The sequence below is a fragment of the Epinephelus moara genome, chromosome 5, assembly GCF_006386435.1.
Source record: "Epinephelus moara isolate mb chromosome 5, YSFRI_EMoa_1.0, whole genome shotgun sequence".
In the NCBI taxonomy this organism is placed as follows: Eukaryota; Metazoa; Chordata; class Actinopteri; order Perciformes; family Serranidae; genus Epinephelus; species Epinephelus moara.
In genome coordinates this window covers 13,792,332-13,806,970 of record NC_065510.1, presented here as the reverse complement: position 1 = coordinate 13,806,970, position 14,639 = coordinate 13,792,332, and the positions used below count along the sequence as shown (strand labels likewise).

Sequence of the window (14,639 nt, the reverse complement as noted above, 5' to 3'; positions counted from 1 at the left end):
GTCCAGGCACAGGTGCAGATTTCAGGGGGTGGAAGCAGGGAACATGTCATGTGCATTTGTCTCCCCAATTCATTTTTCATTCTTCTTCACTCTTTAAATTGGTGCATAAAAGTTCACCAGAATGCAGAGAGTTAAGTGTTTGATGATTTAAATTTTCTGATCTACTGCCATTAACAGGTCAGGGTTTTTATTGGAGGTCCAACAAAGTTATAGGAGTAGGTGCTACATTGGTGGAGTGCTCTTAAAGGTAATCCTGACCAGGTCTACCCTGACACACTTTTAGTTTTGGGCTGTAAGTAGAACTTAGGCAGAGAAAGGACGGCTGTAACTGACCAAGAAAACAAGCTGAGCCTGACAAAGTGGAGCTACTGATGTAAATGGAGCCATGTTTTACAGTAAAGAGCTAAACCTGAGGAATCTTAGGTGTAAAATGGTCAGTGTGCAGTAGATTAGCCATTTATAAACCAACTCCTCCTTTCCATGGACACCACTTAACCTTTTCACTTGTTTCAGAGCTGTAGCTCAAATTTGGAATTTTTTAAAAACTTATTTTGATGCCTCATTAGCTCATTCAATTTCCGTAACAATCAGTAACTGCTTGCTCAATCAGTGTACTTAACTTAAACTAAAATAATTGCATCAGAATTTATATAACTGAAGAATATAAACTTCCCCCCCAAAATACCAAGGACACTGGTGGTAATAATAGCGTTATATTATCACAGTTTCCTCTCCAATTTTTCATTAATTCCGAATTTCTTTTGTAGTATAAATAATTACGACATTAGTTTTTTTACTTGTATCTGGACCAAGTGCTCTAATAGGGTGGATTAGCTAATGCAGTGATGTGAGATATTACAGAATGCTGTTAGTAGTATACCATGAAATGAAACAGTCACATCCATGTATGTGTCAATAACATTTATTCACACCCTGCAGATATTTTTTGCTTTTCCACAATCATGCCTTTTCCACCTGTATTGGTGCTAATACCAACACTACAGACAGCATTGATGCACCTCTGCAAACAAACAAATACAGTTTTGGCTTGCAACACAGCTGAACTTCTAACAATAACACCTACATTTTGCTGCAAAGTAAAATAACCAGAACAAGAACTTCCAAATAAATTACTCAAGTAGTCACACAGCAGTCCTTGCAACACCATAATAACTCACAACTCCTGATGTGTTGCTCTAGTTGATACAGTTATGAAAGGGATCTAAAGTTCATCTTTCTCCTCTCCTTGACAGTAGCACGCTGCTCTCTGTGCGTTCATGTAGGGTCTGCAGCCCAGAGTCCACACTGTGTTGAACAGGGTGTCTGCTACTGTTTCACATGCTGAGGAGAGAAAGTGACAGAGACAGGTGAGACCAGAGCAGTGTGTACAAAATAAGGTAATGCTGACATGTTCCTGTAACCTGAGATTTACTCATCATACAGTTCATTTCATGGTTAAGGGCATAGGCATTCTCATCTCATCTGACAACATTTGGTCAACATTTTTACTGATATCACAACTGGTCATCATGACATCATTTTTGGCTGTCACATGGGTTTCTGTAACCCTAACCCTAAGTCAACTCAGGCCATGCTAACAGTTTCAAGTTCAGTATGCAAATAGAATGTGTCCCCAAATCGTTTTAATGTTATTGTCAATTTATTAATCATTACAACTTAATTATTATAGGTAAAGTTGATGAAAATGGGTGTTTGCTCAGTAACCCTGCCCTGGATGAGATAAAGGTTAAAACGTTACCAACCTTCAACCTTTGACACGAAGCCCAGGCTCTTCTTGAGGTCGGAGCAGATGCTGTGGAGGCACCAGCGGAACTTGGAGTCGCAGCGGTACTTATTGGAGCCGCAGGTGTCGTAACACATGTCCAGCTGATTGCAGCACTTGGTCATGGCGGGGATGCCCACGTCCATCTGGAACACAACAAACATGAGTAAGGTTTATATCCAAGTGTGAGGGGGCTTCACAGATGGTTAGATTTGCTGTATACTCAAAATTCATTCAGTTATTTAGTCACATGTAGACTTCTCTGACCATTTAGGGAATACATAAAGTCCCAGTAAACATTTGTTATGTTTGCCATTATTCTGGCAATAGTTAAATCTTTGTTAAAAGTTTGAAAGTGGGGCTAAGTTGAGATATTATGGTCAAGGGGAGGATCCAAAGCAAAATAAATCCATGCGAGGTCAAACATAAGATTCGTCCCTCTTCCCAACCCCAATAAGTTTTGTACATTCCCTCAGAAATGTAGATTCGTCTTTTTAGATCCATATCAATTAAACTCCCAAGTTTGATAAATCTACATTCATTTGCTCTGAACAGATGGAAGACACGTACCCCCTCTGGAATAGGAATACCAAAGAAGTAGGAGCTACATCCGTCAGGTTCTGGCATCTGGTATCCAGGCCGAGGAAGAGGAGCTTTACCTGAGGGGTGAAGCAGAGCAAAGTATCAGATGTAGGTCATGTTTCCCAGCAGGTCGGTGGCAATGTGCTGCACTGGCTGGGTCGATAACCATGTGAGTTTAAAAGTAGATCTGTGTTAGCACATAGAAACAAAGGTCAGTTATTTGGTTCATTTTGTCAATAGGCACATCCCGTAGTCACCGCAAGAAACCTCTCCTATCATCTGGTCACAGTCCATGTACAGGCCCTCTCGCAGATGATAACAAAGATGATAAGTACAAGATGCAGTGTTGTAGTTACCTGTAGTGCTGTTTATCAGTCTAGATTGTTTTGGTTTGAGTTGCAGAGTGTTGGAGATATCGGCCGTACAGATGTCTGCCTTATCTCCAATGTAATAGAACTCAATGGCACTTGACTTGTGGTGCTCTAAGTGCCAGAAAACACGTTTGAAAAACTCAACAGCAATGTCTCTTTAGATCAAGATAATCCACAGACTTTGCTGTGAGCAGTTTCATGTAGGAACTATTTTCTTTCCATTTAAACACACCCACCAACCATATCACCACGCAGAAGAAAGTGTGCATTAATTCATGGATCAGAGGCTCAAGCTCTTGCCTGCACAAAATATTAACAATTATGGCGTCTTCCTGAGCTGTACTGTTAGCAAGCTCAGTGGTGCTAGGTGAGCTAGCAGTAGATGCACACTTCCTTCTGCGTTGTGATACATTTGACAGGTGTAGTTTGGTAGACAGAAAATAGTTCCTACATGAAACTGCTCACAACAAGGTCTGTGGATTATCTTGAGAAAGCAGGTCATGAGATCTGGAAAGAGACATTGCTGTTGAGTTTTTCAAATTAATTTTTTTGCCGTTTCGAGCACCACGAGCCGAGTGCCATCTAGTTCCATTACACTGAAGAGAAGGCAGACATCTCTATGGCGGAAAATATAGAAAAATATGTGTTCCAGATTCTGTGGTGAACTGTTCAGAGCGTAATTAGAGTTTGGTTTACAATGTTGCATCGTTGTTTCATACAGGCAGCGTCCAGACTAACCACTTCAACAGTTTGTGATGTAATATAAACATTATCCACGAAGTATATACTGCCATTTACCACACAGGCTAATTTACTGAAGAGCAGCAGAGAAGCATTTGTTCTGCCTGTTCCCGGAAAATAATTGAATTAAAATTTTTCTTGTATATTTAATAGTAATTATGCAGCCATAGAAACATTGCTTGGATAAATCAAAAGTAGAATTGTGAATATTTAAATCAAATTGAATTGGAATTTGTTTCATTTCTGCATTTTAATTGCTGGAAAAAAGACAGCATCAACAAAAATGACAATTCTAATGCAAGATTTTACTTTCTCCACTTATAATACAAAACAAATGTTAACAGATGAGGGTCTAGTATATACATATGAACATTCTTACAGTGCCAGACCTGGAAATTAAAAGGCAGGGGAGGCAGATTATATTTAATATCTAATATCTATAAATTTGGCCATTTTCATCTAAAAAAATAATTAAGTATTTTGTGTTTTCCCCATGAGCTTCATCATTATCAGCAGTGGTGTAGTGGAGGGTACACGCAGGTATATGGGGTATACCCACCTCTTTTTCTGGACTATAGAGGAGAGTATACCCACTTTGTCCTCGGTAACCTAGTAGTACACCCGTCCCGTCAATTTCAACTCCACCACGGGTTATTGGAGTGGAAACATCATCACCTGGAGCACTGGAGACCCAAACCTGGACTAACTCGAACCAATTCCACTGCTTGTTATTATCAGTGTTAAGCAGAAGCTGTAATGCATTTCCTCCTTTTAATTAAGATCGACTTCTATAATGTCTTAAAAGACAAACAATCAGTGGTGGAGCACACTGGCTGATAAGTATCAGTATCTTTCTCACCCTGAACCACACTGTGTAATGCCACCTCATCCATTTAACCCACTTACCATATCGACAGCGGTATTGGCACACTCCATCACGTCCTCCCATGAACTCCAGCATCGAGTCAAAGTAGCTGCTCACTGACTCAAAGCCGCCTCTGAGGGAGTTCATTCCCCAGTCCCCACTGTCATCCTCCGTGCCATCAGAGGCCTGGTCCGGTGCCAGTGGTGTTACAGTCGCAGCTGGGTCCTCAGCCTCCTGACTGACAGCACTGTGGATGAACAGGCCCAGCAGGAGCAGCAGGGGAGCGATAAAGGCCCAACGGGTCATTTTGTAGCTCAGACAGCTCAGTATGAACAGTTAGATCCCAGAGACTGAGAGGAAACACGGGCACACTCACAGAGGCAACACTGAACTGTCTGCATGACCTGAACTTTGATCCAGACACAGGGACAGCCTCATATGTGGAAGAACAAAGTCCAGCTTCTATCTCAGCTTTTGGGCTTGTCTGAGCTTATCACCCTCCCTGATTGATGTGAGGCAGAGTGGGCTTGTTCACCATTCAGCCCGGGGGATTTAATTACATTTAAATCCCATTCAGTGGATTTAATGTAAAATCAGAGAGCGTCACCAATGTGCTGGTTTCTATGGGCAGTGAATTCATGTGCAAATTGTCTGTGAAATATAAGCAGATTAATGGAAATACCTCCTGATACCTCTCACATCTGGTAGAACTTGCTACTGAAACCTCACTCACCAGAAGTTGTTTTTTTATGAAGACTTCACTATTTTTACGAGGGATAGTGCCATGAAAAGTGGTTGTTTTTACCCAGACGTCACCACTTTTCCTGCTGAAGTAGTGCCACAGTAAGCAGTTGTTTTTTACAGATGCATCCATGACTTCTCCACCCACGACTGTGCCACCCATCCATAGTTTTTAAGCCCAAATACAATCTTTTCCTAACCCTAACAAAGTGGTTTTTGTGCATAAACCTAACCACAGTGTTGAAATGTAAATAAACATAAAGTTTAAATGTATGTTACATAATAATGTTCAAATGTAATGTATCTGTGATTCACAGAAACATACGAGGCCAAACTAAGTCATACAAGCATTTTTGGGTAGTAATTACGTACTATTAAGGTGTTTGGTCAATTTAATAAAACATATTTGGCATGAGGGTGTGTAGGTGTCCAAAAGCATGTTTTTAAGTTTTGTTTTTTTGTCTTTTCTTACTTGATTTTTTGAAGTTCATTGAGGTCAGAGGGGGTGGAGCCTGACTCAGATGTTCATAGAGCTTACCTGCCCTCAATGTAGCCTACCTACAGGCTGATCAGGCTGTGCACTTGTCAAGCCATGGGTAAAACCTTTTCTGTGACTACACATCAGTGTATTTGCTAAAGCATCTGAATGCAAGACTTTGTTATGGGTTTTGTGGTACAAACCAGTCTATTAGTCTATCATTGTAAGTCTGTATCCACATAAATCTGAACGTGTTTCATCACAGTGATGAATGAAGATAATTGTAATGTGCCAGCTCACAGACACTTGGCACTTCTGTTTGCTAAATATTGGAATTTTAGCAAGGCAAGGAAAGTTTATTTATACGGCACACTTTATCCACAGAGGCAATTCAAAGTGCTTTACGTATAAACAGATAAAAGAACAGAGTATAGAAAATGAAAAGATTTAGAAGTACAAAATTCATAACAAGGGAGACATGACAGCAAACTGACACTCATCACATGTACGACTACAAAGAGCATGACTGTCACGAAGAACATGTACAATTCAAGTGGCCTAAACAAATAATAATCACTTAACTAAAACAGGTGGAGAGTCAAAGACAGAGGAGAGAGTTCAATAAAGGCTGCAAAATCAAAAGACACAGATAAAATAACAGTTAACATATTTATAGTAACTGAGATATGAGGCGATGTACTTTGCTGGCATTTTTGTTTAATACACTTTGAAAGGACTTTAATATAATTTTAAAGTGTGTAAAATTTGGATAAGTCTCTTGCTATTTGATAAATGGATATGATACGATTTTTACCAGCATAAGATTTGCTAAACACAATGATGCACTGGGTCAAATTCATTGAAAAAAAAAAGAAAAGAGGGTAAATGTGCAACGATAGGTGAAAGAGACCGGAGGAGAACTGGATTGGGAAGGGATAAAAGGATACTAGAAACAAATGGAGATAAGGTATGGGAAACTCAGAGGGAGGGGGGGTGGACTTCTTAGGAACCACAGAAATTGTTTATTAATTGTTTATTAATTTATATTTTGTATTTTATTTTTTAGATTAATGTAAACTAGAGCCTGTTGTACACACTCCGCTCCGGTAGGTGGCGGCATATTCTTGGAAGTTAGTACTGCAACCCCTCCAGGAAGAAGAAGAAGAAGAAGAGGAGAGACAGGAAGAAGAAGTGAACGTTGGAGTGACCAATGTGAATTACAATTTACTGTAGTGTAACTCAAGCTTTAATGTGTTTCTGCACGCAAAGTCTGAACAGTAACGCAGGCTAAAGAAGCTTTGTTTTGTTTCTAGTTTTATGTCGTCTTTTTTTTTACTGGCGCGAGGCAGCGTTTTCTAATCACGAGGACCCTCTCGTGTGCAGGTGGCTGTGTAAAAGTTTGTTTATGGTGTCATCCTCACCTGTGAGTGCCTTGCTAATCTTTCCACAAGAAGACTCAAGTCACTAATTAAAACAAAATGGCTTTCGCAAACTTGTTCACGGGACTTTCTGCTATTGAAGAAAGTGTCACGAGCCCTGGTCCACCAGCCTTCACACACAGGTATGTAACGGTTATTAGCCGTTAGCTTTGAGTTAGCTTTAATGTTTTTGATGGAGCAGCTCGTTTTAATGGCCTTGATGTACATAAACATTTTAAGGTCGTTTTGTTTTTACAGGAACGAGACTGAGAGTGGTAAAAGAGGTGATACCAGGAAGAGGAGAAACCAGACTGAACCGACAGGCCCTCATAACAAGGTCAGATGAACTTGAACTTAAGCTTAAGTTAACACCACATCTGTGTCCTTGTTCCAACACAGTGTATTTTGTGTTTTGTCAGTGATATTGTGGACTAAGTATTAGTAAACCCCCCTTAGTAAAACACAGTGTTACATTAGACAGCCTTCATTTTATCTTGGTCTACCTGCAACTGAGTGTAATTCAAAATTAAATTATAAAGGGTTTGTGCTGCGTGTCTTACCATACTTGAAAGGATTATGATGAATCTAACAATTCTTACAGACAGGTCTTTTTCTGTTAACAGAAGCAACATTTCCAAGCCCAGACAACCAGGAGTTTTAACGCTGCATCCTTCAAAGACGATGACTCCAGGACCAGACATCACCACATGCGTAACACTTACAGTGAACATGCACGTGATGCCATCACCAAAGAAGTGATACATAACCATGGTGGTAAAGCTGGCCACAAAGGTCAGCAATACAAAAATAAAAATAACTTGAATGTGAACAAGCAACAGCAGAAAAAGAAACAGGAGGGGCAGAAGAATCCGCATCAACATAAGGATAGATGGAGAAATACCAATAGAGGTGGAGGCCATCAGACTAGACCTGCTTGGAGAAAAGGTGGAGGAGATGGCAGAAATAGAAATGACAAGCAGGTAAGTGAGACACCTAGCTGTGTTGTCAGAACAGATATTATCTATCATTAAGTTATCTGTTGCAGTTTGAATGAAAGGACACCTGCATTATGGGAGGAAAATGGGAGTAACAGTCTCCAGTTCAAATCTGGCCCGTGTCATTTGTTGCATGACTTGCCCCCAGTGTGGGACAGTAGACAGGAGTGGTGCCACAGAGGCTGAGCAATGTCCTGCTTCGGAGGGGTCAGCAGCAAAACGTTAAGCCTTATAACAAGACCTATATCAGTTTAAGTGTACACTGTATTTGTAATAGGTGGCACAGTCGTGCAGCGTTTAGCATTGTCACCTCACAGCAAGAGGGTTCCTGGTTCGAACGTGGGGTGGGGGGATCCCTTCTGTGGAGTTTGCATGTTCTCCCCATGTCAGCGCAGGTTCCCTCCCACAGTCCAAAGACATGCAGGTTAATTGGTGACACGAAATCGCCTGTAGGTGTGAATGTGAGTGTGAATGGTTGTCTGTCTCTATGTGTCAGCACTGTGATAGTCTGGTGACCTGTCCAGGGTGTACCCCACCTCTCGCCCAATGTTAACTGGGATAGGCTCCAGCCCCCCCGCAACCCTTATAAGCGGCTATGGAAAATGAATCAATCAATATATTTGTAATATTTTTATTGTTTTATGTTGCTGTCAGACAGTGATTTCCATCAGGGAAATAAAGATGTTATCTCTTTTTAAAGCCAGACTCCATTGAGAAAAACAGTGATTTAACATTGCTGAACACAGAACTGCTGGTTTACCGCTGCCTCGATCAGTTAGTTGGTATTATCATGTGACTTTGGTGTTTAAAACAGTTAGTTCAGTTTCACCAAAGTCACATGATAATACCAACTAACTAATTGAGGCAGCAGTAGACCAGCAGCTAACAGCCTAGTTGGGGAACTGAAGCCATTAACAGTTTCCATATTGCAACAGGCTGTCTGACTGAAAGGTAAAGCAGTGAAAATACTCTGAATACAGCGTACACTTAAACTGTTATGCATTTTTTAAGGTTGGACTTCTTTAGGTGGCTAATATACACCTTGCTGCTGCTCTTGTTCACAGCAGTACATTGTTTAGCTTCCGTGTCAGCAATCCTGGCGCTTGTCCAAACTGCGAGCACACCGACAGACATCTACTATATGTGGTACAAGTACCTCATATGACCCTATCTCATTATTATGAGTCCATGATAATGAAACACAAAACACAACAGCATAAGAGGCCCAATATTATCTTGAAAATACCCCCTTTACTATTTGAAATTAACAGATCCTTCCAAACTACTAGCATCAGAAACAGTAACAGTATTGTTGTTATTGTACTTCATTGAAAGCTACAGGCATGTCTTAATAATAACTAGAGGTTTAAAATTATAGCCCAATCGGCTTTCCATGAGTGTTGCTGTTGGTAGAAAATAATCACAACAACAAAGGATGTTTGTACTGAGGGCAGTCCCCCACAGCAACATCAAATATGAGACCCACACACATGTTTATGTATTAATTAAAATGTGAGCTAATCTTGTTGTCATGCTCTTCTTTCCTCTCAGGATGTCCAAGTGAAACATACAAGGACAATGACGCAGGAGTTCAAGGACCAGAACGCTGTGTTGGTGAATGGGCGGCTGGTTTGTCGGCATTTCCTTTATGGAAGGTGCATTAAGGCAGGTTATGTTTGTTATGTATACTAATGTATCCCAGAATTGACTTATAGAATACAAAAACCTCATTATTCTGTCCCTTATTGATTGTCATTATAACTTACACTGTACTGCCCTGACATTGCTGTCTTCCCTTTACTACACGCAGGATGCTGAGTGCCAACTGGAACACATTCAGTGTTACAACGACCTCATCAAAGAAGGTTGCAAATTCTACATCCAAGGATTCTGCACAAAGGGGGAAAGCTGCCCGTACATGCATAATATCCTTTGGTTGAACAGTAAATAATTTGTACATCTTTGTCATAAACTCATTGCAGTGATTAGTAAATTGCTATTGTCTTGAGGCTGTTGAACAAACTTCCTTCACTCAGCTGCACAGTCCTTTCCCTGCAAGTTCTTCCACAGAAAAGGAAATTGTTTTCAAGGAGCAGATTGCAAGTTTTCCCATGATCCACTGAATGACGTCACCACCCAACTGTTGAATGAGGTGCGTATGTGAAAGTCCACTCAAAAATTCTTGAAATGTTTTATGTGCATTTCTGTGTGCTAAAGATGACTGCATGTCTTTGCTTTTTCTCATGACAGACATTAAAACGGGACAATGACCTCTATGAACTTGCAAAGAAAGCTGAGCAGGAGTCGTCAGGACCGCCACAGGCCACAGATCCAGAAACTATAGAAACAAATAACACCCCTGATACACTCCTGCAACCACTCAGGTATGCACATACAAACTTAATAGGGATGCACCGGTTGTGAAATTCAGGGTAGAAACTGATGTTTTTTTTGTCATTCTTGTTGTCATTTATTCCCCTTTTTATGCCAGGGAAACAAAGAAAACTTCATTATTAAAAGTTGTTTTACTGTCAATCAGTCCTTCATTACACTTCCTTTGAATGGGACAAATTCAACCACACATGTTTATGAAACAACCTTTAATATAACGGTTTCAAAAGCCAGTTTACTATATTTAGTACATCCTTATTACCTCTCTAGTATCTATTTTATGTTATCGTTATAACATTAATAACCTTGTTGTTTAGATAACTGTATGTATTCTAGTTTCACACCCAAAACTGAATTTTACAAGACTACATTTGAACACATCATGATAACATTAGAAGCTACCTTTGCCAAATATTCATTTTTACTGAATAGGGCTTGAATGCATCATAATGTGACTTAATACAGCCTTCTTAGCTGTTAGTTCCAGCCACTGGCTGCTAACAGCTAATGTTAACTAGCTCTCCTCCTGCCAATGTCAACACGGATTTGTTGTTCACAATGTTGCATTACGAGGAAAAAAAAATGCACCCTGATGTGTCAATAGTGAGTTTACTACATCCTTTTGTCCTGAAGTTGTTCAGGAGAAGATCTCTGTTCGTCCCAAACATGTTTTCTGTTGTACCCAAGGCGCAAGTTTGCAAATCCTAGGATGGTGAAGGAATGATCCACCCTACTCTCCCAATGATCGGCTAGTATTCATTGCCTTTGTTGGTGGAATGGTTAGGTTTAAGCAAGAGAAATGGGATTAGTTACGGTTAGGGTAAGGATGTCAGGGTATGCCAGTAAAAGGCAGAGTAAGATGGGCCATTCCTTCACCATCCTAGGCTTCACAGATTTGCCCTCATGATACTATTAGTCATTGAGCGATGCTTTTAAGCCTGTGCAAAATTGATGGGACACAACAGAAAAATAATGGCAACAGCTATTGGTCTTATTGTCCAATAAGCTGATGGCAGTCAAGTAGGCAAATATCAGCTGATGCAGATGCTCAGCTGATAAATTGGTGCACATCTAAAACTTGAACTTACCTTTGTGGTTCTGTAAATATATATAAGTGTAATTCTTGCATAGGAAGTTGTCTAATTAATCATTAATCCTAGTCATGATATGAACAATTAACATTCAGCCACTATTTTTCAGGCCCAACTTTTACAACAGTGCAGAAACAAAAGCTGAGAAGGAAACCTTGGTATGTGAGACTGAAGAACCGGCTGATATCCTGGAGGAGGCTGTCCCACCACATGCATCAGATGCCGCAGAACCCCACATCCCCCTGTCCAGTAAACATGATGATGAGGAGCCAGTTTGTTATTCAGTTGCAGCAGTGCTTGGACCTCAACTTTCCAAACCTTTCCCTAGTTTCTTTGGTACTCGAGAAGCTCAAGAATCTGGCCCTCTGTCGTCTTCTGAAGTCACGTCAGGCTCTGCAGCCCAAAGCGAAGTTCCCTACTCCGTGGATGCTGTTCTCAGGTCTTATAAATCAGTGGAAAATTCTACATTTGGCCACAGACCTACCCCTCCTACTGCACTAACTGTATCCTATACCCCAAAAACTGACTTTAAAGAGATCACTGACTTGCATTCTGTAAATACAAGACATGAAGTGAACAAATCCCAGGAAAAAACATTCAAGAGCCTGCCATCCCTCCAAGTGCACACGGGCCCAAGACCTACTCAGGCCTTTAAGGATTACAAGAAACCTGGTGGCAATACGGCAGAATCCCTGAAGCCTGCTCAAAGAAGTGCTGATGAAGTCAAGTCGGAGTCTACATCTTCCGAAAGCAAAGGAGATATGAAAGGAAGCATGAACCTGCCTGTGGATATTACTGTAAACTGTAAAGGTGAAGGTGTTCCTCCTTTGGGACGCACTAATCAGACATCTACTTCCAAACATCCTGCACAGTTGAGGCCACATCTCTCTGTTCTGACACTGGGCCCGCAAGCCTCAATAAAGCCATTTAATCCATTTTCAAGTTTGCCAGAGTTCAAAGGTGGAGCTGCTGTTCCTGTTGAAACCGTCACCAGCTCCTTTGAGACATGTGATTCTGCAAACTCTGCCAGTCACCATTTTGCAGCTAAAAATCCCACCAAGGTCCATCTGGACTCCAAAAAGACACAGTCTAGCCTCAAACGTGGTGCACAACATCATTCAGCTGAAATCGCAGCACAAAGCAGCAGCAAAATGACACATTGTGGTGATTTTGCAGTCCAACATAAAACTCCCCTGAAAACACCCTTTCGTAGCCTTTTTGCAAGCCCCATTACTGACACTCTGCAGCCTAAACACGATGCTATATCAAGTTCCTCTCTTCTTAAATCCTCCTTTCCTGCTCCACGGTCTGCAGATGTCAAAAGTAATCGTGTCAAAAATGCGGTTGAACCTGACAAAGCCTCCACCAGCTCCTTCCTCAGCCTTTTTGCTGCCCCTCTCAGTGCTCCTCCTCTCTCAAGCAAGCAGACGCAACCAGATGATTCCAGGACTTCCTCCTGTTCTCAGAAGTCAAACCAGTCAGTTGATAACACATCTCATTTATCAAACTCCAAACGAAGGGCTTCTAATTTAAAGACACCTCTTCCACATCAGGGTAGAACTGATGTCAAAGGAATCTCTCATTCGCCAAGATCCCACGATGTCTACTCCAATCCTGAAACGGAGAATGAAGACAGTTCAGCTAAACATATGAATAAACCTACAAAGCAGCTGGTGAATCCCGTCTCCAGCTGTGCGTCTGATTCTCTCAGTGAGACGTCAACCAGTCCAACTCCTTGTGATGACGGTCCACATGCAGCCCACGCTAATCAGCAGCAGCCCGATGTCTCATCCCACAAAGGTAAGGACATACAACACACTGTTTACAAATACTAATGTTAAATGCTGATTTGCTGCTGAAATATATTTTATGCCTTATTAGGATCTGAAAAGGCAGCCGCTGCAAATTCAGTCCTGAAGAGTCTCTTTCTGTCCCTGAGCCCGTACCAACAGGACTGAGAGCATCAGGACAGTATTCACATCAGTGACCCTTCAGGTACGCTGCTTATCCATCCCTGTGAAGAGACTAATAATATTATCCACAAATAAAATGTTGTCATCCTTGTAGCACTGAATAGTAATCTCTTTTGACTGCATTGCAGAAAGTGAGAAGAAGGACAAAAGCAGCACAGGGTGTGTCTTTGTGAAGCAGCAGCAGAAGAGTAATTATAAGAAAAGATAAAAGAAGAAGCTCAAGGTAGGCAACTTTGTGTACCCATGAGACATGCATGATTCCCTTGGTTTTACTTACTTTATTTACTTTCATTAAGGTATACAGGATTTTCCTGGAATGCCATGTATAGACTAATCAAAAGTAATGCCTCTTAATCATTACTTATGGATTCTGTGGGGTTGATTTTTGGAATTTCTGTTGCCCAGATGGCCCTAGCTCTTTGTCTCTTCAGTCTGAGTTGAGTTGTATTCTATCTTTTCTCTGGATGGTGTCTGACTTTGTGCCTCTTTCTCCTGCTCTCCTGATTATTGCTTTAAATTGCTCCTCAGACTCAACATTTCCAGTCCAACAGTCCAGTGAGAAAACAGTTGCACACTCAGCAGAGCACCAGCCCCCTCTTCAGACACCATACATCTCCACAAAGACTCCACAAAGGAAACAGGCGGCTCCACCCTCAACAGTCCAGGAAAGACTGAACCTCAAGTGAGAAACTCCGGCACACACAATTTGCCGTGCAAACCAGTGGATTCTTCTGATACAGAATCAAAGTAGATCAATGGGAACGTGATGGCCACACCACTCAAGGACCTTTTTAACACTTTAGACAACACGGTTTCCCACTTCAGACATTAAATTGTATTACTTTTAGATTAAATCACACTAATAATCTTGATTAATTTTTGCCTTGGGGCCAGTTATGCTAACCTTGTTATGAAGGTGCGCATATTTAAATCTATTTAAAATCGACGTGCTTCCTTGTCTTGTTTTTTGTGCAGTTTTTATGACTTCATCTCTGTGCACTGTCAAAATTGTAATCATTTAACATTAAAATATTTTAAATATATATGAAACAAAGTATTTGTTCTTTGGTATTAAAAAGAAAAAAATATCCTAGAAAATAAGAGTAAAATATTCTACATCGGTGCTGCATAAACTTCATGCACAATTTTGCCTTTTGAATTTTCCTCTGAATTTTGCAGCTCTTGATGGCACTTTTTTCTACGTACATTT

The 14,639-nt window shown here is 40.8% G+C and overlaps 2 protein-coding genes across 2 annotated transcripts; one reads left to right on the top strand and one right to left on the bottom strand.

The window, feature by feature from the left end:
* Positions 1-906: 906 nt before the first annotated feature.
* LOC126391037 (group XIIB secretory phospholipase A2-like protein) lies at positions 907-4,760 on the bottom strand. The gene is made up of 4 exons (XM_050045614.1): positions 4,384-4,760; positions 2,354-2,442; positions 1,764-1,929; positions 907-1,341 (listed from the first exon to the last, which is right to left on the bottom strand). Exons 1-4 carry the CDS (start codon positions 4,646-4,648, stop codon positions 1,223-1,225), a joined length of 639 nt encoding a protein of 212 aa, XP_049901571.1. The 5' UTR covers positions 4,649-4,760; the 3' UTR covers positions 907-1,222.
* A 1,981-nt stretch (positions 4,761-6,741) lies between these two features.
* LOC126391012 (zinc finger CCCH domain-containing protein 6-like) lies at positions 6,742-14,433 on the top strand. The gene is made up of 11 exons (XM_050045575.1): positions 6,742-7,122; positions 7,238-7,316; positions 7,603-7,959; positions 9,526-9,639; positions 9,785-9,900; positions 10,018-10,126; positions 10,225-10,358; positions 11,566-13,256; positions 13,338-13,451; positions 13,558-13,652; positions 13,958-14,433. The coding sequence occupies exons 1-9, from the start codon at positions 7,040-7,042 to the stop codon at positions 13,412-13,414; spliced, it is 2,760 nt and encodes a 919-aa protein (XP_049901532.1). The 5' UTR covers positions 6,742-7,039; the 3' UTR covers positions 13,415-13,451; positions 13,558-13,652; positions 13,958-14,433.
* The last annotated feature ends 206 nt before the right edge of the window (positions 14,434-14,639 follow it).

Bases quoted from the DNA above. Each gene is read 5' to 3' on its own strand.
- LOC126391037 (XM_050045614.1), bottom strand. From the start codon at position 4,648: ATGACCCGTTGGGCCTTTATCGCTCCCCTGCTGCTCCTGCTGGGCCTG. The intron at 2,443-4,383 runs GTAAGTGGGTTA...TTCACCCCTCAG, and splicing joins CCAATACCGCTGTCGATATG to GTAAAGCTCCTCTTCCTCGG. The intron at 1,930-2,353 runs GTACGTGTCTTC...GTTGTGTTCCAG, and splicing joins GTATTCCTATTCCAGAGGGG to ATGGACGTGGGCATCCCCGC.
- LOC126391012 (XM_050045575.1), top strand. From the start codon at position 7,040: ATGGCTTTCGCAAACTTGTTCACGGGACTTTCTGCTATTGAAGAAAGT. The intron at 7,960-9,525 runs GTAAGTGAGACA...CTTTCCTCTCAG, and splicing joins GAAATAGAAATGACAAGCAG to GATGTCCAAGTGAAACATAC. The intron at 13,257-13,337 runs GTAAGGACATAC...ATGCCTTATTAG, and splicing joins CGATGTCTCATCCCACAAAG to GATCTGAAAAGGCAGCCGCT.